Below are 22,596 nucleotides of genomic sequence, written 5' to 3'. Positions count from 1 at the left end.
GCAGAGCGGGGCCAAGGGACTGCCGGGTGGAGAGGCTCAGAAGACTCCAGTGGTGCTCAGGAAAGGACAGAGGAAGTATATTAGGGATTGGCTACTTGAGGTCAAAGGAGGGGGTGGGTGGCATGCTTCTCAAATTGGTTCTTGGAAAAGAAGCTGGAATGGTTTATTCCTTCCTCCAGGGAATACAGGCAGTGGGGACAAGAACCAGATAGGTAAAGGCACTGCGTATTTATCCTCTTGGAACTGCTGGACAGAGACCAGCAAAGCAGTGAGGGTTCCTGGGTGAGTCTGGCCTACTCCATGGGTGGGGGGCGGGGGGGGGAGGGCTCTACCATCCTCCTCAGAAGGCCAGGCTTTGGCTTGGGTACATTTGTGAGAGAGCCCATCCTTTAAGTCTTTATGGCCCCTTCCTGTCTGTCTGTTTCTACTGACAAGGTGTGGTCTTATCTTTATTATTATTCATTCCCTTGAAGAATCCTGAGTCTCCTTCAAGCACCTTCGTTTTTCCAGCCTCCTCAAAGGAACAGCGCCGCCGGCAGGTGTGTGGGTAAGGTTGGGGTAGGTCCTGAGGTATCCTAGGCCACGGGGCTGCCCCTCTGGGGCTGGGCCTCAGCTTTCTGAGTCCAGGGGGTAGGACCAGTGGTTCTTACGGTAGCACCAAAAGCGCAGGACCACAAACACCACGGCCCCCAGCAGCAGGAGGAAGCCCAGGGCTCCAAAGAGGATTCCGAAGAAGGCACCCAGGTTCATGCCCAGGTGCTCACAGTGCTCACCCCAGGGCGTGTAGATGGAGAAGGGCACACAGCTGCGGACAGAGAGGAGACATGGTCAGCAGTGCGGGGGCCCCAGGAGGTTTTCCACGACAGTCTCGGCTCCCCTCTAGGGACCAAGGCGGAGCTGAAGCATGGCTCCTGGGTAGGAGAGGCTGGCGCAGGTGACTTCACCTGGGCCCAGCTCCACCTGGCCAGTGGGGCGGGGCTGGCTGCCGGTGAGGGGGGGGGGGGGGGGCAGGCAGAAGTCCAGGCTCCTCCCAGCCGTCCTTGGACCTGGGAGGGGAGACGGCTGGGCGGATCTGGGACTGCAGTGGGCACAAGGGTAGACACAGGGCACTGAGGTGCCTTGAGGGCCCTGGGGTGGTCCTGCTCTTCTCCTTCTTAGCAGGCCTGTAGACTCTGTGCACTCCCCCCACGGGAGCCCCTCAGACTGCCGATGAACCACAGGGCCATAAGACACGGGTGTGAGAGGGCCTGCGCTGACTGGTACTCTTACAGAGGGGCAGGGCTGGGCCTAGACACAAGGCACTGGGTGCCTTTCCCACAAAGAGACAGCAGAATGTTCACCCCAGAAGCAAAACTGGGTGGAACAGTTTGCCATTGGAACCCACATCCCCCTACTTAACTTACTGGTGACCTTGGGCAGGTTCTTTACTTGTCTCTTCTTTAAAATGGTCCTAATACCTAACCAGGAGCTAATTAGGGTTGAGTTTTAGAGGTAATATAGCATCTTTATTCTCCATACAGAGTAAGCACTCACACGTCTTTTCCATGATCCCTGTTCTCTCAGTTATAAAAAAAAAAAATACACAACCCACCGTCCTAACTTTTGTGGCTTTTCTGGGCCCCTTGCAGTATCTCTGCCTAGTTGGCTTTGCCCTCTCTGCTCTTCCTGCCCTCTCCCGGACTCACATGCAGCGGGGGCCTTGGGGCCAGTGCTGGCATTGGCCTCCGTGCTCACAGTAGCCCTCGCTGCACGGGGACACACACGTGAGGCCGCTCTGGGGGCTGTAGACCAGATGGTAGTCCTTGTAGCTGTTGCAAATGAAGTAGTTCTTCAGCGTGCTCACGTTCACTGTCAGGAAGGACACAGATGAAGATGGAGAGCAATCAATAACATCAAATCTGTACCTCTTCCATCAAGATTTCTGTTTTCAGGCATTTATCCTGAGCAATCATTGGAAAAGCACACAAATACGTATGTTCATGGAAGTCCAGAGCAGTATCGTTTATAATGGCAACAATGTTTAATAGGCGGGGTTTTGTTAAACAAGGAATACCCTGCAACCAGTAAGCACCATGGGATGGAAAACACATTGGTTAGGAGCAAATGCTTTGAAGTAAACGAGACCTGTGTTGAAATTCAAACTCTACTACTAACTAGTTGTGTGCTTTGGGGGAAATTCCTTAACTCCTTCAGCCTCAGTTTCCTTATCTTTGAAAGGAAATGGTAATCATTGTACCTACCTTGCTGCGAATTTTAAAGGAGATAATATATACCGAGTATTCATTACATTGCCTAACACAGTGAGCACTCAATACGTGGTCATTATTGGTATAACATTCTGTTTAAAATATAGCACACTAGAGGCACCTATGATAAAATAATATATCAAATGGGAATACGTACACAATATTCAAGATAATATGTTCACAATTGCTTAAGTAATGAGGTTATTAAACATTAGGTACTACTTGATCCTTTTTTTTTTTTTTTGGTACGCAGCAAAGCAGTTTATTGAGTGATAGCACAAAACTCCCAAAGAGGGAGGGGACCCAAGAGGTTGCCCTACTTGATCCCTTTATGATAAAAAATATTGGTATGTGTGAAGATTCCTATGCATAAAAGAAAATCCAGAAGGATATGTGCAAAATGGACTTGTCTTTGGGGATTGGAATTACAGGTGATTTTTTTTTTCTCTTCTTTTTGTTAATTTGTGTTTCTTCAAGTTTCTACAATAAACATTGTACTTGTATAATAAAAATTGTGGGGGTTTTTTTGTTGTTGTTTTTTTTTCTTTAATAAAAGGCATAGTCAGGTCCAGAGTGGTTGTTCCCTTATCCCCACCCCTAATGCCCTACCACACATACACGAAGTAGTTTGGAGGATTTCACCTTGTTGCCCCGAGGAGGGAGGAGGCACAGGCTGGATCTGAGCAGAAGCTCTTGCTTGGTCCCACCCTCGAGTCACACACAGAGGCTTCTGTTGGGTTTGGCGTGGTCACTGCCCTGTTCTCTGCCTCACTGCCCAAATAGGGTGGTCTATTCCTTTCTTTCCTTGGTGTGCTTACCAGCTGGTCTCATTCTTGTTCCAGGATAATCAGGGATGATCATTACGAAAAGGGACCTCAGAAATCCCATCTCATTTTCCAGATGGGGGTGTTTAGCCTTGGATTAGGGTTGGCTTTTGCCCAGGGTCACACCTTGCAAGGAGGGGAAATCTCTGCCCTTCGGCCAGGCCTCCAGCCTTCTGCTTCATAGGCTCTGGCTGGAGGGTAAAGGCAAAAGGGATGTCCCTGTTTAGGTTTATAAAGTGCAATGGTATTTTAACAAAATCATTAACAATTTTATTGAAAGAAAGAAAACTGTCAGCAGCGGTGATCAGGAAGGCGGCAATTAGAGTAACAGCTCTGTGAAAACTGCCTGGGGGATTCATCAAGCAGTACTTTGTGCTCTGCTCTTGAATCTAGAAAGCTGGTGGGTAAAACGTTTAACAATCTCTCTCTCAAAAATGACCATCCAAAAACCTAAATTACTTGCTTCTGGCTTCTCTCTGGCCCTCCATAGAAAACTGTTCCACCACTGGTTTGTGCGGGCTGAAGACCCGGAATAGGTTCCCCATTTACCCCCTTCTTCAGCTATCCCTGTGACCATCCCCAAAATAGTGACTCACGAGCTAACAAACTGTCCACGTCCTCCCTGGAGATGGGGTGGAAGTTCACGTTGGTCCTGGGCCCCTCACTTCTGCTCCACCGCCTCCACGAGGCCTGGGGTAAGAATGCTTCCAGCACTGCATCTAGCAGCTGGGTGTTCAGGAAGTCGATGACAGGACCCCAAGGGAGGTACCGGAACTCCGAGATGACCTTCCAGCGTCTAAGTAAGCTTCCGGAGGCCAGCGCTGTCCCGGATTCGCTGTGTGGGAGGGGTATAGTGAGGCACGAAGGGTGGAAGCAGAGGGGCGAGACCTAGGGACCCAGTGGGGACAGTCACACCTACCTTGGTGCCACTAGGCGGTTCCGGAGAAAGGCCCGCACATTCAGGTTCCGCAGTCTGTAGGCCACCTAGGGCAGAGGACGGGGGTGGGGGAGTGGGAGTGGGAGTGAGGCCCAGTCCAAAGAGGAGACCCCTCCCACTGTAATGCATTTATTTACCCCCACCTGGCTCCTTCTTTGCACACAAGCGCCAGGACCTGCTGAATGCTTCTCAACCCTTTCTGCATACCCACACCCCAGCCTAGCCTGGTGACCGGCGTGGGTCCCTGCTTAATCAGAGCTGGTTGGTGAGTGAAGGACTTGACCTACCTCCCTGCCTCCAATGACAAGGGGAGAATCTGAGATGAATGGCCCCTACCTTTGCCTCTGTTCCCTGGTTCACCCACTCATTCTCTCCCCACATGGAGAGTGAACACTGATTATGTGTAGCCAGACCTCCGGGATGGTCAGGTGCTGGGGGGGTCAAGCTGACTCAGGAATAGTCCATCCTCAAACATCCATAGTCTGGTGAAGTAGACAAGCATCAGCAGACTTCACCTTACAGAGTGCGGAGTGCTGTGGTAGTAGCGGTACTAATAATACTTCTTATTATAATTTCTGAACACTTGTACTTTAGGCACCATGGTGAGTGCTTTACATACATTATCATTTAAACCTTGACACAACCCACTGACATAGGTACTATTATTATTTCTGTTTTGCAGATGAGACATCGAATGATTTGTCTAATGATTACACCTGCTCTAGGGAATGGTAGAGCAAGGATTTGAACCTGGGTGTGTGGGATTCTAGAGCCTCAGTAATTCGACGACTGTGTGGTTGAGGAAGGGACAAGGGCATAGGAGCCAAGAAGAGGGAGCTGCCAGTTCCCTCTGGGAAGTCAGGGAAGGCTTCCTGGAGGTGAAATGCCTTTTCGTATTTCTACCATACCCTACCCAAGTGCGGGTCTCTAGGACACTCAGGAGGAGAGGCTGGGCTGACTTGGCCCCCCCTAGACCCTAGTTTGGTTATTCCAGTTCCCTTGGAGATCTCCGTCCTGGGGCTTCTTGCCTTCCTCACCCCCAGCCTTTGCCGGAGCAGGAGGCTCCGGCCTCCTCTGGCAACTGAATGTGGATGGGTGACTAGTTGCAGAACACATAAGTGAGGACGAAGGCCGCGACCTAAACCTACCAAGACCCCGCCCCCCCCCCCCCCCCCCCCCCGCCACCACCCAGAGTGGGCCTGCAGCACTGACCGAGGCATCGACATCTGCCGCAGAGGCATTTTCTTCTTCACTGAGCCAGAGCTGGATGACTCTTAAGGGAAGCTCTGGAAATGGGAGAAGCAGATTCACAATCACCTCACAGTTTACATAGACTTACCCAAGAAGGTCGTTGGGCCAGCTCAGGGAGACTGCCCCATTCTACGGTGACAGAAAGTCACCAGACAAATCAGGAGAAGGAGCTGAGTCCGCTGACCCTCACCCTAGCGCCCGTTCCACTGAATCAAGACTTTCCTGTCTCTCTGGGCCATGAGGCCACCTTCACTCTTTCCTCGGCGGACTGCTCAGGCCTGGGGTTCGTGCTGTGGTACTGCCCCCCCACCAGCTCCCAGAGCTGGCAACTTAACCATCACCTGAGAGAGGTTCAAAGTTCTGCCCTGTAAGTTGGAGGAACTTAGCTCTGCCCCCCTCTGAGCCCCTCGTCTCCCCTCAAGGTGAGAGAAATGCAGAGGCAGAGGGCATCTGACGGCACCTTGACGGAGGGTTGGAGTGAAGTCGTTCCCGGCCACGATGCAGCGGGTGTCGGTGAAGGCCGGGGGGCAGGTGCAGGCCGGCTGGCAGCCCAGAGCCTGGGAGATGGAGCAGTGGCCCTGGTTGTAGCAGTAGTTCACAGGGCAGGACTGGTTCTGACAGAGGGGAGAGGTCTCCAGAGCTGCAGAGGGAGCAGGGGGGTCAGCAGACCAGGTCGGGCAGCGGTGGGGGGTGGGGGGCAGCCCACCGAAAGCTGCTGCTAGGATGGGCTTGGTTTTTTTCCCCACAAAAGCTCACTCAGTCTGCGTTCTGCTTCTGAGTTGCTCTGAACCCCAAACTACCCTTCTCCCTTTTCCAGATAGTTCCTCTGCCCGGTCGGTATGCTCCCACTTCTGCTGGAGGAATGGCATGTTTACCAGACCCCCTGCATCAGGAAAGGACCCAGAAGGCTGGCAGGAGAAGGGCCCGCCAGCCTGCTTTCCGCGCTTCCATCCCTTTTCCTGCCTTGTAAAGCTGGGGTTCTTCCTGCTCTGGCCTCTGCTCAGAAGACATGGGGGCCTCTAGGTTTCCTTTGGGTGCTCTAGGAGGCCGAGTGAAGGCCTCCCTGTGGTCTCCCTCATCGTGACTCCAGTGGCTCAGAGGTCAAGAGCAGATGGTGGGAGGAGGACTCAAAGGGAGGACTCACCCCTGCCACCAGATGCCCGTGGCAGCCCCCCAGATGTCCCAACTGAGATGTGGAGACCCTGAGCTTTGTGCCTCTGAAGACGCATGAGGAGCCTGAGGGCCCCAGCTTGCCCCTGGCTCCCTGGCGGCTGCCGGACGTCTGCCTCCCGCCCCAGGCCATCTTCAGATTCTTGCCCTGGGCTTTCCCCCTCAGGGCCTCAGCCTGCCCTGCCCTGGCCACTTCCCCATGCTTACACAGTCTTCTCCTGCAGCCCCACTCCTCCCTGGATGTCCTGGCCTCCTTACCATAGCCATCTGTATTGAGTATTCTAAGGACTTGCTGGAAAAGGGAGAGAAATGGTTTGTCCCAGGCCCCAGGCCCTCCCGGTGCCAACTGTCCCCAAGCCTCCTCCTGCTGGGGCCCTGACCCTGGCTCACCTGAACAGTGACGCCCATCTCCAGTCAGGTTTGGGGGGCAGGCCTCGCAGCCCTTCCCAGGAATGCACTGCACACTCCCGAAGCACGGCTCCTCACAGAGGTCTTTGGAGTGTTTACAGTAGTGGCCAAAGGTGTTCCTGTCACACTTGCAACCAGCCACCTGGAACAGGTTGCTGATTACTGGGTAGCCAGGAGGCTGAACCATTAAAGGCTTCTGGGTGTTTCCGTACTGACCCCTCTGGTCTGAGAACCCGTGGACCTCAAGCCCTTGTCTTAATTCCTCCAGCATCTACGCGAGCACCTTCTTGACCAGGCTGTGGCCCTGTACATCCTTGCCAAGCTCACTGGGCCTCCTGGGCAGTTCTTTCCCCCCGACCCCTCTGCCTGGTGCCAGCCCTGGGATCTCAACCACACCACATTTCCTTGCCGGAAACCCTTTTTAGAGTTAAGACAGGGGCTAAATATTCTACTATCCCTTGAAAACTGGATCTTAACGTAAGCTCAGTTTCCTGCTCAATCTTCCCTTGCTGACTCCCAGACCAAGAAGACAGAGCTGCAGTGCTAAGCACAGTGAGAACACACAGCAGCCAGAAAAACAGCACAGGGAGGTACCGATTCCCCAGACCTCGTCCAGCCCCCTGGTCTCTCTATTCTGACACGCCTATGGAGATGACTCTGGAAATCTCCCTAAAATGAATCCCTTCCAACACTTTCTACTTCCAAGACTGGATATTTTGGGATACCTAAAATAATATATTGATTTTAATCTCTGTTTCTCCCAGTTAGTATCTTTTTTTCTGTCTTCTACCCCCTGGGCTCCTCTACCACTACCCCTTTCAAGTAGGAATTCTTTGTTCATGCTTCGGGAGAAGGGGGTGTGTCTAAAGGGTGAAGGGGGTGCTGGGGTATTGCCAGCCAAACACTTTCCTTTATGGCTCCTGCTCTACAACCAAAACAAAATAAAACAAAAACAAAACAAAATATTTAAAAAAGAAATGGGGCAAGATTCATAGACTAAGGCTAACAGTCTTGGTTAAAACTTGCATGAACAAAGATTGTCTCCAAAATAAAGAGACCCTTCTTTTAGCTGGAAGGCGACAGTAAAAGAGATAACAAAGGGGTTTGGGAGTGTCAACGTCGTAGGGGACCTGCCCTTCTCTTCCCAACACCACAATGATGAGACCCGAGAGAGAAATGGCTGTGTGGTGCTTCTGGGCACCTGGGAACTTAGGCTTCCTGTGTCTAAGCAAGGCACAGAAGCCGCAAAGCACCTCCCTGGGACCAAGGAGGAGGGAGCATGGAGCCTGTGATCTGTGTAGGCTCATGCCCAGGGACCACAGGGATGCCTTCCTGCCCACATCTCTCCATGCCTTGTTCTAGAACCATGGAGCTGGGTGGGCGGGGGGGTGGGGGGGTGGCGCCTGGGTGGCTCAGTTGGTTAAGTACCTGACTTGATTTTGGCTCAGGTCATGATCTCAGGGTCATGAGACTGAGGCCCCCGTTGGGCTCCCTGCTCAGCAGGGAGTCTGCTTGAGATTCTTTCCCTCTCCTTCTGCTCCTCCCCCTACTTGCTTTCTCTCTCTCTCTCTCTCTCAAATAAACAAATAAGTCTTTAGAACTGTGAAGCTGGGAACCCCTGGGGAGTTTTAAGGGACACTGAGGTGAATGTTTCCTGTCAGCCTGGCAGAATGGGAGCTAGGAGATAAAAATTCAGTTGAGCTATAAGCAGTGAAGAAAGTTCTGTTTCTTATACATGTAAGTTTATGGCCCGAAATTGATGTTGACTCTCCTCACCTACCACAGCTCCCAACACACACATTACCACGCAGGGACTGAAGTATGACATCCCTTCCGTTCCCTCTGCCTTTCCCCTTAACAAGGAAACCTCCCACCCACCCTCCTCCCAGCACTCACCTCCAGGGTGGAGTTGTCCACCCAGCTGGTCTGATTGTATAAACACTGGCTCTCTTCCCTGCAAGCACAGACCACTGTCTTTGGCTGGAGTACAGATGACAGGTTGTCTTCGACATTTCTTGCTAGAATCTCCAGAGCGAATGGTTCCAATGACTTTGGTGTCCATAGCAATGTCCCGTTCTCTGCCCCAGGGAAGAAAAGACCATGGAGAGCTGGGAGCCTTGACTGTTTGTGCAGTCTGACACATCCTGGATCTAACACCCAGAGTGCTGATATTGGCCTTCCTGCACCTCTCTCAGACCACCCCTCAAACGTCATCAGGCATTTCCTTGAGCTTGGCTGGTTTCCTGGAATGATCCCAGTCACACCCCAAGCTGGAGGTAGCATGAGCCCCACTAAGTGATTGTAGGGTGAAACTCCACAGAGGGGAAAAGAGTTGCCCCCTGAAGAGACCCCAAAGGGCAACTCTGCCTGCACCTGCACCAGGATGGGACATCCAGGAGGGACAGAGAATAAGGTCATAAGGTCAGTATCTTCTGGACGCTTCCCCAGGCTACACTGCAGATGAAACTGGCTTCCCCCTCACAGCAGCCTCATGCCTTGCCCTGATTTCTTGCCCACCCTTTTCACTTTGTGGACCTTTGACCTTCAAACAACCAGACTACAGTGAAAACATTGCTACGTATCAGCAAGGACTCTTCTGATCCAAACCTGTCTTACAGTGTCCAAGAAAATAAGCAAGTCTCCTTAACATAGCGGGTTGAGAGTTGTTGATAGTAGGGGACAGAAGAGAGTAACTTCCAGGCTATCCCTCTTCAGGAAAGGAGCCCAGGGGAGGAGAAAAATCTCCTGATGCCATTGGCTAGCACCTGGGAGGGTGCCACATGGAGCAGAAGGGTACACACAAAGAAGTTCCTTCTTATGCACAGAGAAAGAAAATGAGGCAGAGAGAGGTGCTCTGAGCTCAAAATAAAGTCCCTAATGGCTTTGGTTTAGCAAAGATCAGTTACTAGCATAACTGGTGCCGGCCACAGAAGGCAAGTTGTGTCCTGTGAGCTTTGACTTTTTGACCCAGATCACGGTTCTAGGACTGGGGGTTGCCACACCGTTACTGACAGGGAGAGATGAGGCTTTGCTTGGTCCCAGCCCAGAAAAGCAACAAGGAGAGACAAAGTTAGGCAAACATGGTTGGCCAACATAAAAATAATGAGAAACATACCAAATAAAGGTATTTGTATCTTTAAATCCTGTTCCACATTATATCCTTCTTTTAAGAGATTTGAAAATGCTTTAGATTAGTATTGTTTTAGTTGTTATACTTTATTCTAATGATTTGGTGATTGCATGAAGGTGGTTTAAGATGATTGCATGTTATTGGATTTGAGGTGAAATGACCTTTGAATCCCTTGTATGGGCCCCGAGTCAGTGAAGCTAGCTGGCCAGATTGCCGTAAGGCCATCACGGTGATTCACTGGGGGCACCTATCTGAATCATACGGGTCATTCTAAGAATTGCTGGTCCTGGATATTCCGATGGAAAAATAACATGAAGTCGCCCAGCGTATAATGATGCAAAATTACCTAAAGCTTGACTCTGACCTCATCCCTTCCACCTGCAGCCAAGCACTCTTACCAAAGAGCCTGAAGTCAGTGCTGTTGTTCCTCAGAGTGAATGTGACCTTCTCAGAGTGGCTGGTGTACTGAATCCGCGTGGTCTGCCCCACGTAGGCTTCCACCACACGCTGACCCTCGATGGAGGGTGGGTACTTATCTGAAACACAAAGAGGGGATTTGGGGTTTGGGGCAAGACAGTTTCTGGCCTCACGGGCCTCCTCTCTCTTTGTCTAGTCCTCTGGTTTATGTGAGGCATTCTCAGGGCTGTGACCCACCTCTGGAAACCAGAATTATTCTATGTACCTGCTTTCAGATCTCTGTAGAGTAGGTTGGGGTTCTATTGCCCACCTGGCCAAATCCTTAGCTTCTCTTTATCTTCCCCCCAGACAGGATTCAGGTCAAGTTCTTTCCTGATCAGAGTGCTATGCTCGGCATAGTACAACGTGAATCAGAGGACAGAGTTGTTCAGACTGTCACCGAGTTTTACTTTTGGAAAGAGGGCTGGAAACCGTGAGGCTAATCTCCAGATGGGCATTGCATTTGTCAGGAAATAGAGCGATACAGTGGAAATGCTATTTCCATTTCATCGTTCATTCATTCAGTCAGTCACTTAACACATTTATTGAGCCCCTACCATATGGCTGGCACTGTTCTAGGTAGTGAGGCAGTAAACAAATAATAAAAAAAGATACCTATGAAAATTAGAAAATATGCTAGATAGTTCTAAGTGCTAAGGAGAAAAAAACAAAGCAGGGAAGGCGAATAGGAAGTATGGGTAAATGTGAAATTTTAGACAGGAGAGCCAAGAAAGGCATTACTGTGAAGGTGACTCTGCGTAGAGCCTTGCAGGAGGTGAGCGGTGAGCGTGGGGCTGTCTGGGGGAAGGGAGTTGGACAGAGAACAGCATGCGTGGAGTCTGGAGTTGGGAGGGAGCCTGGTATGTTTGAAGAACACAGAGAAGCCAGTGGGGCTGGAGTGGAGGGAGCAGGGCAGGGAGAAGCAGAGGAAGCGTTTGAAAGGTACTGGGATCAGGCTGGAAAGGGCATCACAGAGTGAGCTGGGGAGTCATGCGGGAATAACATGAGCAGAAGAGACTGTTAAATTTTTTAAATGTGCAGCTTAAAGGAACGTCATGAAAGGGGGCTGCTCTTCATCTGCCACCTGACTCTGCAAACGCCTCCCTGCTCTTTGTGCCTCTTACTGAGGGTGGCGTTCATCTGCTGGTGTCTTCTGAAGAACATTTTAGTGCTCAGGCCGATGTCTGTGTTTCGTGTGGCCAGGCTGTCATAGATGCACTGTTTGTCTCCGTCACACTTGGCGACCAGGTTTTCATCCCAGGTTTTGTTTCGCAGTTGGGAAAGGAGGATAGGGGTGAAGTTGGAAGGCAGATGGTCATCTCTCTTGCCAAGGAGTCTTGTATCATTGATTTCCCCTATAACGCAAGGGAGACAATGGTGGTGGTACCAGCGATGGGTCTCCAGCTATACTTCTGCCGTGTCCACCCCTTACCCTCACTTTATATGCCTTGGGGCGAGGGAGGGAGATCTGGAGGGATGGAGTGACTTCCGACTTTTGAGGCTGGAAATCCCTCCTCTAGTGAGTGAGGGCCACCACTTCCCTCGTCTTCATCTTCCAGGATGGGGGTGGAGGGGACAAATCTGGGGTGACACCCGAATCCTCAGCATGTCCTCCTGGCCTTTCCACCTCTCCCTCACAAAGGATGGAGGTCTGGCTCCCATAGGCTGAGAGAGACAATGCTTCCTTCATCCCCGCCCGGCTGAGTCTACCCCGAGGACTCTGAGGCCCAGACTTACAGGTCATTCCATATTGAAAAAGCGATTCCTCAGTGCTATTGCTGGGAATGGTGGAGCCATTGGGCATCCTGAAGTCGTCATCTGGATTGTCATTCCAGACTCCTGAGGGACAGAGTAGGAGGTCGGTCACCCTGGAACTGTGACTCTCCCCTTCCCTGGGGAGCATCCAATGGGGCACGCTCAAGGTGTGAGGGGGACGAGGGGGCCTGGGAAGCCTCTTCCAGTTGCATCTGTTCTCGGTTCAGTCCTTCCAGGGGGAGGCGGGAGGACCACACCTCATAGCCCACCCCTCTGTCTCAGGGATGGAGGAGGGGAAAATGAAGGAGGAAATGGAGGAAGAAGGGAGGGGGAGTGGGGGCTGGAGGGAGGGGAAGAGCAGCTGCTGACTCTACCCTCCCAAGAGCCCATCCTCAAAGACCCCTGGGCTGCCCTGGAACTGGAGCCTTAGGATGACAAGAAGTGAGGCTCGAAGGAAGCTGAAGAGGTCCCTCGTCAAGCCCCACCTCTCCGTGCCCTTGGGGTTCTGTTCCCAGGGGGCTGAGGAAGGGAAGCTCAGCCTGGGACGCCCACAGGCCAACTGGACGGGGAGCTGCCTGTGGTCTGGGGCCCAAGCTCTGGTGGCTGCCGCTGCCTCAGACGCCGAGTCCTGTCTGCTTCTCACCCAGGAGGCCTTCTGTGCGGTTTCGATACTCCTCTGGGAGGCTGCAGGAGGTGTGGAGGATGTTCGCGAGGGCGGTCACTGAGATGGTCACGGTCCCATCGAAGGTGGCTGACACCAGGGAGCCATTGCGGGTCATGATGATGCCGGTGGTGTTGAATATCTCCAGGCCTGGAAGGTTGGGAGACAGAGGAGGAAGAAACTAGCATCGGAACCCTGTGGGTCCAAGACTTGGCAGTAATGAAGGGTCAAGGTGCAGAGGGGAGACTTTGAGAGCAGCTCTGGGGTGGCCTGGGGGTGCCTTGTCCACTGTCCCAAAGCCAAACTCACAGGACACCCCCTCCTTCCTGGGGACTGGAGACGGGCGAGGCTATCACTGCCCTGGAGGAAGGAGAGAAGTGAGGAGGGGAAGCCTAATGCCTGGCTCCTGGGTGAAGAAGCTGCTCAGACCCAGCTGCTGAAAGAAGAGGGGGTGAAGCAAGGGTGCCGACACCCCCCTCCACCCCCCATGCTGCTGCCTCTGCCTTACTCCCAGGCGCTAGGCGCCCCGCTGAAGCCTGACCCAGGGAAGCAGGAGAAGGTGGCTGACGGCTGTCCCCAGCCTACCTTCTGGGTCTTCACGGTTAGTCTCAAATGTCACAGTCTGGTTATTGACCTGCACATGGATTGTGTCATTGGGCTTAAGGAGCCATCGGACCTGGAAGGGAATTGGAGGAGGTCTAAGCCTGACCTGCAGGTGGGCCCAGAGGCTGAGAAAGGAGGCTGCAGAGAGTTTGCACCTGAGCCCCGGTGGGGGGGTGGAGGGGGAGGTGGGGGTGATGATGAGGTTGTGCTAGCTAATGGCTTTAGAGTGCTCAGCAGGGACCGGGCTGGAGCTAGGCACATTTCTCAGATGATCTCATTTTAAATTTCACAACGGCCCTGTGAGGTAGGTAATACTACTATCCTCATTTTACTGTAAGAAAACTGAGGCACTGGAATTTCAGTCGTCTCTTCAGGATCACAAGGCTGATGGAGCCCTGACCTGAATCCCACTGTCTCTAGGGTTGACTCTCGAACCACTACACTGGCCGGATGTGTCCTCCCTCCCTGCCGCCCCATTCTCTTCCTCCTTCTTTCTCTCCTCCTTGAGGGCCCTGCCTCACTCACTGTGATGGGGCTCAGGAGGCTGGTGTCATACTCAGCCGCAAAGGCAATGAAGTTTGTGGCCTGGGCCGAGCCGGTCTGGGCGGTGCGACCCTGCAGCAGGAACGAGGAGTTTCCGTCCCAGGCCCGGACGAGCTGGAAGTCCCCCAGCCCATTGAAGGTGAAATTGGCACCATCCAAGGTGGTGATGTGGGGGTCCCCAAACATCCAGGCTGGAAAAAAGGAGAGATCGCATGGCATGGTAGACCAGGGAAGGATCTGAGATCCCCCATCCCCTTGAGGCCAGCTCAAGGCTGGGAGACGTTCGGGGAGTATAGAACCATCCCCGGGAGGCCCTCTTGCACTTTTGTGCCCCTGCCCAAATTCACGTCATTATCTCCGCTCTCCCACCCTTTCCCCAGTGCCATGTACAAAGCCATTGGCCGCACACCAGACCATCTCCCCGTCGTGGCCACAGCCCTGCCCCAGGAAGCTCGCTATCCCTCCCCAGCCGCTCCGCCTCAGCCCCGCCGGGCCCCAGCAGCCTCACCGGGCCGTGGGGGCCGGTACCCGGCACAGCCGATGCGCGGCCGCCTTTGCTGGTACAGGGCACAGAAGGACGGCTTGTCGTTCCAGTGGCAGCACCAGCTCTGTGGCTCTAGTTCCTGGTCTGTGGAGAAGAGCGGCACGTTGCAGGGAGACCGAGGACCTGCAGAGCCTGGCCAGAAGGTTTGGTGGGGCAGGATGACCCGGGGAGCACCTCGGGGGGGGGGGGAATCTTGCCCTGCTCCGTGGCCTCAGGCCACTGACCGGTCACTGTCTCCCTCGGCAGGCTTGCTGCAGCTGTGTGCAGCAAAGCTCCCCGGGCTCATGGCTGTGGCCCAACTGCTTTCTTGCCTGAAGCGTGGGGCTGAGTCCCCCTGCTCTCAAAGTACGGGAGTGGGGAGGCCGTGACTCCTGGTCTGGGGAACCACGGAGGCTGCTGTGATTGTCGGGAGTAGCGAGGTGGCAGAGGGTGGAGGGAGGATGCACATTACCCTGGTCCCCCAACCCTGTGCCCTCTAGCTCCTCTGGAGGGTCTCTGCGGGAGAGGACAGCCAGATAATCTGGACAGACTCGGTCCCCTCTCCTTCCCTGGAAAGATGCCCCCACTCTTGTCTGGGGCTATGGGGCCAAGTGAAGATGGGGCAAGAGGCACTGGACCATAAACCTCCGGGATGTCAGCTGGAAGGGATGTTGGAAGCTTCCCAAAGGTACAGGGTCAGGAAATTAATGGCCAGAGAGGGGAGGCTGCTGGGAGGGAATGGGGACAAAAGGGCTTCTTTCTTCGGGTCCCACTGCTTGACTTGGAGCCCAGGCCTGGCCTCTGACAGAGAAGAGTAGAGGGAGCTCCAGAGAAGGTGGGGGTGAGAACTCTGCGGACACACGGACACACGTACCAAACTGCCAAGGAGCTTGCACTCTCCAGCCTTGGAGAAGCTCGCCCCAGGGCCCGTAGCTGCAACACACGCCCCCGCGCCAGGAGGAGAAGCTGCACAGCTGCTTGCTGCCGAGGCCCCACCAGCCTGCGACAAGGACAGACGTACTCAGGCCCCGAGGCCTGGGGGGCAGGGGAGGGCGGGAATGGGCGGGCGTTTCTGGGGAGGGGCCGAGGGTGTCCTAGAAGGGACAGGTCAGGTGTGAGCAAAGGGTGGGTGGGCAGGCTTATGGGGCCCGGTGGGGAAGCCCCAAGAGACAGGAAGGAGGTGTTACCCATACTGATGGGCTGGAATCGTAAGTCCCATAGTCCCTGCTGCCAGGAGCAAGGGCAGGCGATCTGGTTCCAGCCCCATGTGGGCCAAGGAGGCTGTCTCTTCAACCACTGCAGGCACTGGAGACGGTAGTTGGGCCTTTCTTCCCTGTGTAGGCTATAGACCTGCAGGCCCCGGAGGCCTAGAGGAGCAAAGGAAGAAGGGGTTATCCCAGGGCCTAGGGCCACAAACTCTGCTTTAGCAACCCAACCCATAAACGCACCTTCTGTATGCCACCTCCCCCACTCTGGACGGCATCTCCGGGGATGGGACTCAGTTCGGACTGGCCCCTTTTATGTGACCTCCAGAGGCCCTTAAAGCTTGGATCTTAGGGGGAAACCCTCGAACAAGAGCTGGGCAGAGAGGCCTCACCGGCACCCACTGAGAGCCTGACTGTAGTCCTGAGCTTCTGTCCATCGATCCTCCACCCTCCCGTCTGCCACATTAAACTCCAGTACCTTCCAGTCTCCCCAAACCAGTTCTTCCTCATGCATCCTCTACCTCACTAAGGGATGCCACCAGCCACCAGCTCAGACACTTGGCTTGCATCCCTGACCCTCCCCTTCCCCCTGCACAGATGTGTCAGTGGCCAAAGTAGCCAGGACAGAGGCCGATGCCCAGAAGTCAGCTGGGTGCTTGCTCCAGCACTGTGAGGCTGAGGAAGAGTCCTCTGTGCCTGGAGGCCATCCTTGGAAGGGAGAAGTAACTGGGAGAAGAAACCCTGATGGGGGTTTGAATTTAAATTGATTTTTAACTGTAAGTTACATACTGCCCACCCCGATGGCCAGGAGTGAAAAGGGGGCTTCAGAGTCCAAAAAGACACAACAGGACATAACGTATTAGATTTTGGCCCTGTTCCCACACAAAAGAAGAAATTATCAAGATAACTATAATTTGTTAAGGTTTTGAAAAAGTAATTATTGTTTATGATTATTTGTTCACATATCTTCTCTACAATGGCCTGATATTATGGGAAACAATTCAGATATTCTTCCCCAAACACATACAAATACACACACACACACACACACACACACACACACACACACACACACACACACACTATGCCCCCTAAGTCACAAGCAGATGTATCTTGATAGATCTGACAGGGCAGTTCTCTCCACAAGATGGCACCCATGATTTGACTTAGCTTCTGTTTGCCAAATGTTCTTGTCACAGAGCAAATAGAAGTCAATTTATGCTTCACAATCTACATGGCTGATTTCTAATGCTAAACTGTCCTTCATTCTGCTCACATTTTGGGAACTATAATTTCTGTCGTGTTGGGCCTGTGGACAATAGATTGAGTCATGTCCCATGGGTTCTCCTGATACTGAAGCACTGGCTTTCTTAACAGAGTGAGAGCTATTTGAGAGCAAATATAGTCAGTCTTTTCCCTTTATTTTCCCCCCTTCATATTTCTGGCTTTTAGCACACAGCAGATGCTCAATAAAAAATGATGCTTGGCTGAATGTCAGACTTCTGGACCTCCCCTTGGTAGATTGCCTTCGGGGATCTCATCTGGGTTCTCATTCCAGCTCTGGGACAGGACACCTGGAGCACTGTCCTAACTGCCCATTCATATCCCCACCTCCTGTCCTCAATTCCAGGATCTGGGCCCCCACCAAGAAACCTGGGCTTGGCTCATCCCAGGGAGGAGACATAGCCCCAGCTGGGACTGTACTGTTGTGAGGGTGCAGAAGGTACCAGATGCACCCGGGTAGTGCCAAGTCCGGGTTACACCTGGGGGTCAGATTGTGCGGGGACACCCTCTGGAGTGGTGGAGATGCTAGAGAGCTACCTCGCTAGGACTCTCATGGCTCATGGAGTTGAGGACAGAGAGGATTTGAGTCCAGCTCACGTGTGAGGAGGTGGTGCTTTTACCTGAGTTGGAATTCAGGAATTGATCTGGTAGATACTTCTGCCACATTGGCTGGGATGTCAGTGGGCTGTTTTCAAAATGCCCATCTCCACTGCGAGCAAAGAAAGAATTGCAGGCCTGTCACACACGGAGTCTTTCCTCTCGGTCGGGGAGCTATACATTCATCCAGCCAGTTGGACAGACGGTCACTCAGTCCCGGTAGTCATCAGATCCCAGTCAGTTACAGAGTCAGTTCATCAGCCAGCCAGCATCTCTGACTCCCAGCAGCCAGCAGGAGAGGGCAGAGATGGGGGCGAAGGGTGGGAAGGCTCTGATTTACTCTACATCTGACCGCTAACTGCAAGAAACTGGTCATGAGACAGGGGTGTGGACACAACAGAGTTCAGGCCTCCTTCTGATGAGTTTCCCTTCAACAGGGGATTGGACAGGACATAGGGGACCGTATGTCGTGATGCTAAGAGCCAGTCTCTGCATTTAGATGGGCATGGATTCCACGCCTGATTCCAGCACTGAGTAGCACGGTAGCCATGAGCAAACTGCTTCATCTCTTTGGTTCTCAGTTTTCACAATGGTAGAAAAGAGAAAACAGTAGCAACCGCTGCACAGTGTGGTGGGGATTAAATGCAGTAACATTTGTAGACCCCTCAGAACTGAGTGAGGACCTGATACAATGGGTGCACACCCCTCGGTGTTGAGGGTCATGGCTCTGCTCCAGGAAAAGGGAAATCTGGGCATGTGCCTCTGAGCAGTGACTCCTGACCTTTCCTCCTCTCTGCCACAGGATAGGCAAGGCACACAGGTGTGACACCTTCCGAGGGCTACTCCGGAGGGTGGGAAATCCCTAGCTAGTTGGATAATTCCACTCCTTTCTCTTTCACAGCACATCAAAAAGCAAGGGAAAGCAATGGAATTATAGGGACAACCCTGAACACCATCTAAGAGAATTTACAGCAATGACCAATAACAAATTACGTGTGACCTTCACAACTGATTACACACACCAGCATCTGGAAATACTGTGGTTGAGAACTGTTTGTCAGAGACTGAGTCACCTTCACACACAGGAATCCAAGGCCCCGTCTGCGGCTCCCTCCCTCCACTCTCTGTCTTTCCCACTGACCCTACACAAGCTGTTGGTGCCCCTGGGTGAGGGGCTAATGCTCAGCAGAAGTCAGGAAGGCAGATTCCAGCCTCAAATATCCGGGTGCAAGTTCCTGTTTTGCCACTTCCATCTCTGTGACTTTGGGCAATTATGGATCTATTTTTACCTCAGTTTTCTTATCTGTAGAATGGGTAGAAAAGGGTATCTCCTTCATGGGTTGTTGTGATAATTAAATGAAGTAATGCAAGTTAAGTAGTTAGTGTAATAACTGTTGGCTGTTATTATGATACTTGAGATGTCAAGAGAGGTTGGCTAATGTCAGTAGAAATCAGAGAAGTCAGAGCTCTGGGAATTATTATGAAGCATGGGGATTAGATTGGGAGACAGAATGGCCAGGTGAATGGGCATCTTTTAATTTGAAACAGCAAGAAGTGGGAACCGGAGTTGGTGTGAGTTAGAAACATCAGCAAGAGGGACTCATACCCTGTCCTGGGGGGTGGGAGTGGGTGTGCAGCAGAAACCCCACCCTGCACCACTTCCTAGTATCTACTCAGTGTTGACCATCCGTCCCCGTCCTACCTGGAGAAGCCCATGAGGACCGGGTTGCCTGGGCGCTGGGTCACATCCCACTGCATACCACCACTTTGGTAAAGAAACAGGGCATAGGACCTGCTCCCATCTGTGGAGAGGATGACCTGGTAGGTGTTGGTCTGGAGGTCGGTTGGAGACAAACATAGGGTTGCCTGTGAGAGATCTGGGGTCTTCTCCCTGATGTCCCATCACCTACGCAGACACACACATCATCTTTTCCTGGCTTCCCCAGAGCAAGTCTGGGATTGTGCAGGGCAGCTTTCACCCTGGAGGTCAAAACACCTACCATGGTACTTTTGCCTTCTTTGTGACTTCTGTCCAGAGAGAGGTGATAAAGGGCTCTGGTTTTGGATCCAGTGAGAAGAGAGTTTGTGTGAAAAAGCTTCAGGACTTGGAAAGATTACCCACCACCCCAGAGAGCCAACAGAGGCCTATTTGGCTCCCTCGGGAATATTTTTAAGGACATTGTTCAAATGTCCCCTCAACCTGAATATTGTGGATGGACCACAGAGGTGACACTGGAGGTTCTCTAAAGGCAGATGCCAAGCACTGCTTGTACAAAGCAGGTAACCAATGAACTTGTTGAACCAATGAAGAAGTGGCTTTAGACCACACACAAGGGCTATAAGCGTCCCCAGAGGGAAGACTGAGGACACTGTGTGGGGTGACCATTGCCATTGGATGGCTTTGCAGCTGAGAGCCAAAGGTGGGAGTCACAAAGCCTCAGTTCCAAGCCTGGCTTTGTCATTTGCTAGCTGGGTGACCTTGAGCAGATGGCTTAACCTCTCTAATCATTGTCTTCCTCATCTCTAAAATGTGGCTAATAATACCAGGTTGAGCCGTATAAAATTGCCAACAGCCAGCCATTTTTGACTTCCAAAAAATTCCATTTCCTATGTTTCAACCCAATGAGTACTAGGTGAGTGCTCAGCAAACAGGGTGGGGGTGAGGAGGTGCTATAACCTGCAACCTGTCCCTGAATCAGAGCACATGTTAGAAGAGTGGCCCCTGCCTAGGGCTCTAGGATGTCTGACTTCCAGATGGTTCACAGGGAGCTGTCCATGGGTCCACTCACCCCGAAGGTCCGCTGGGCGGGATAGGCAGGGGCATTGACCCACGTGACCTTTAGGGTCCACCTAGCTTTGTAGTTCCAGGTGTACATGAACTTTTTAATCCAAGACTCCACTTGCCATAGTAGCTGGTTGTGTTCATCATAAAGCGTCTCATATTCCTAGGAAGGGAAGGCAGATAAGATAAGGAAATGAGGGTCTTCTCATGGTTATGAATGCGTATTCCCGAGTCTATGTAACCGTCCTACCCTGTTTGCTCCCCCCCATATTTAAACATCACCCGCTGCCCACACGGAGCCCAGGCTCTGACAGCAGTAACACTTGCATACCCCCCACATAGCCCTTTGTCTCTCCTTGCTGGCTGCTGGGGGATCCTGAAGGCCGGACTCGGAAAGGCTCACCTGGTAAAATATGGTTCCCTGGCCACTGGAAAAATCAGCATCGTCCCAGAATGGAGCCACCAGGGCCACAGAGTCCCAGCCCGTGAAGCCTCTAGCAGGGGGATTGGGGTAGGAGAAAATCTGGTACTCGGACTCCGGGAAAATGATCTGGCCATTATCTGTGAACTGGGCACAAAGGTTCTTCTGGTTAGTGTTTAGAGAGGGAGGGAGGGAGGCAGGGAGAAAACATCCCAGCCTTGGGCCAGCTTTTCAGAAGTGTGACCCCCAAGGACCTCTCTGGGTAGAACTGTAGAGATGTCAACAACTTTGGCAAGGTTATCTCATTCATCTCCCTGCCTGCTGGGAGAGCCCCTTTTACGTAGTTCTCACACAAATGCTCTTCAGCTGCAGGACACTCCTCTCTTTTAAGTCCTTCCTGACATGATAGGTTTTGCCCTGCTTCCGTGGCCAACCCCATCTATAGACAGGCCGATCACAGAGCAGAGCCCTCTGGGTGAGTCCCCGCAGAGCCAACCTGAGGCTCCCTCCACATCAGAGGGCGTTAAGAGGATTGCTACCCTCAGTCCCATCGCTGTGTTGCCCTATCATAGTGTGTCCTGCCCCAGCCCCCCAGCCCTGCTACTGAGGCCTGCAGGGGCCACAACTGCCATTCCAACTCTCCTCCAGGATGAGCCAGGATATATTCATAGAAAATGTAAACAGCATTAAAAAGCAGTTTCCCAAGTAGAGCTTCCTACTCATAAAAAGGCCCTGAAAACAGTGGAGAGCTTACTGGGTCCCCAGACCTCTCTACTGAGGTAAAGACACTCTTGTCCATGAGGGTAGGGGGCCTTGCCTAGCTCCCAGTCATCCTCGGCTGGTACCCTGGAGTCAAAGAGCATAAATGCAAACTGTGCCAGGGGCAGGGAGGCAGTAGGTGCCTAACAAGTGTTGCTTGTTTCATTCTCCCTTCCTCTGGGCCATGGTCATGGTCACGGGGCCATGTCCAAGCCCTGGAAAGAGAAGCAGAGTCTGGGGATCGAAGGTCACGGGTCCTGCCCTTTGGGTTGCAGCTGGGGACTCACATAGAGGTAGTCCCTGAGAGAGGAGCCAAGAGGGAAGCCAATCTGGGGCTTGAAGAGCGGCGAGGTGAAGTCCACAGTCCTCTTGACGAACTCACGGTCTCCGACATGTGGCCCATAGGGAAAGAGGGGAACACCTGGGCCAGTACAAAGAAGGGCAGGAAATTCTCATGGGTCCTGACTTCCTTAGGGCTGGCAGAGAGCTTCCCCCAAGCTGCTCCTCCACCCAACTGGGAGCCCTGAAGGACTCCTCTGTCCCCCTCTCCACTTGCATTTAACCCATCTCTTCATTTTTGATCCCTTCAGTGGGAACTCTCATCCTTTACCATTTTGAAGAAAAACAGGTCCTGCTGTCAGAATACCAACAAGTTATTCTGCACCTGTTATGATGCTCGTAATTCTCTCAAGGGTTCGAAGACAAAACTCCAATGTTGTGAAGATCAGTAATTGAAATACCATTTCATAGAATGAGACTTGTTTCCTAAGATGGTATTCCTCTAGATACACTGGAGGATCCCCCAGAATTTGTCCTTGGACCCCTTAGAAGTCCACGGGCTCTCGTTCGAGAAAGCTTGTCCTAAATATTTCTCAAATGGGTCTCCTCCTTTCTCTCCTGATATCGCTCCCCTGGTTTGCTTAGAATACCACAGTGGTCTGTATACAGCTCTCCCGGCCTCCTGCAAATTCACTAACACCCCAAACACCGTAGGGCCACTCATAAATACAGATCTAACCATGTCCTCCCTGGTTTCCTCAC

The 22,596-nt window shown here is 52.6% G+C and overlaps 1 protein-coding gene across 2 annotated transcripts in view; it reads right to left on the bottom strand.

Moving 5' to 3' along the window:
* Positions 1–204: 204 nt before the first annotated feature.
* The window catches only part of MUC4 (mucin 4, cell surface associated), a 47,896-nt gene continuing 25,504 nt past the window's right edge, over positions 205–22,596 (bottom strand). For both annotated transcript variants that reach the window (XM_027587753.2, XM_027587754.2), the window contains 22 exons: positions 21,843–21,976; positions 20,779–20,943; positions 20,383–20,538; positions 19,296–19,426; positions 17,617–17,705; positions 15,695–15,874; positions 15,382–15,507; positions 14,493–14,612; positions 13,967–14,175; positions 13,424–13,514; positions 12,821–12,988; positions 12,160–12,261; positions 11,547–11,777; positions 10,365–10,502; positions 8,733–8,914; positions 6,819–6,978; positions 5,719–5,898; positions 5,220–5,293; positions 3,990–4,054; positions 3,667–3,905; positions 1,686–1,848; positions 205–805 (listed from right to left, as the gene is read on the bottom strand). In XM_027587753.2, coding sequence (XP_027443554.2) covers positions 610–805; positions 1,686–1,848; positions 3,667–3,905; positions 3,990–4,054; positions 5,220–5,293; positions 5,719–5,898; positions 6,819–6,978; positions 8,733–8,914; positions 10,365–10,502; positions 11,547–11,777; positions 12,160–12,261; positions 12,821–12,988; positions 13,424–13,514; positions 13,967–14,175; positions 14,493–14,612; positions 15,382–15,507; positions 15,695–15,874; positions 17,617–17,705; positions 19,296–19,426; positions 20,383–20,538; positions 20,779–20,943; positions 21,843–21,976 — 3,299 coding nt within the window. In that variant the 3' untranslated portion in view covers positions 205–609. The remainder of the gene's footprint in view (positions 806–1,685; positions 1,849–3,666; positions 3,906–3,989; positions 4,055–5,219; positions 5,294–5,718; positions 5,899–6,818; positions 6,979–8,732; positions 8,915–10,364; positions 10,503–11,546; positions 11,778–12,159; positions 12,262–12,820; positions 12,989–13,423; positions 13,515–13,966; positions 14,176–14,492; positions 14,613–15,381; positions 15,508–15,694; positions 15,875–17,616; positions 17,706–19,295; positions 19,427–20,382; positions 20,539–20,778; positions 20,944–21,842; positions 21,977–22,596) is intronic.

The sequence above is a fragment of the Zalophus californianus genome, chromosome 1 (assembly GCF_009762305.2).
Source record: "Zalophus californianus isolate mZalCal1 chromosome 1, mZalCal1.pri.v2, whole genome shotgun sequence".
Taxonomy (NCBI): domain Eukaryota; kingdom Metazoa; phylum Chordata; class Mammalia; order Carnivora; family Otariidae; genus Zalophus; species Zalophus californianus.
Note: the sequence above shows the minus strand (reverse complement) of the source record. Positions and strands in the feature narration are given on the sequence as shown.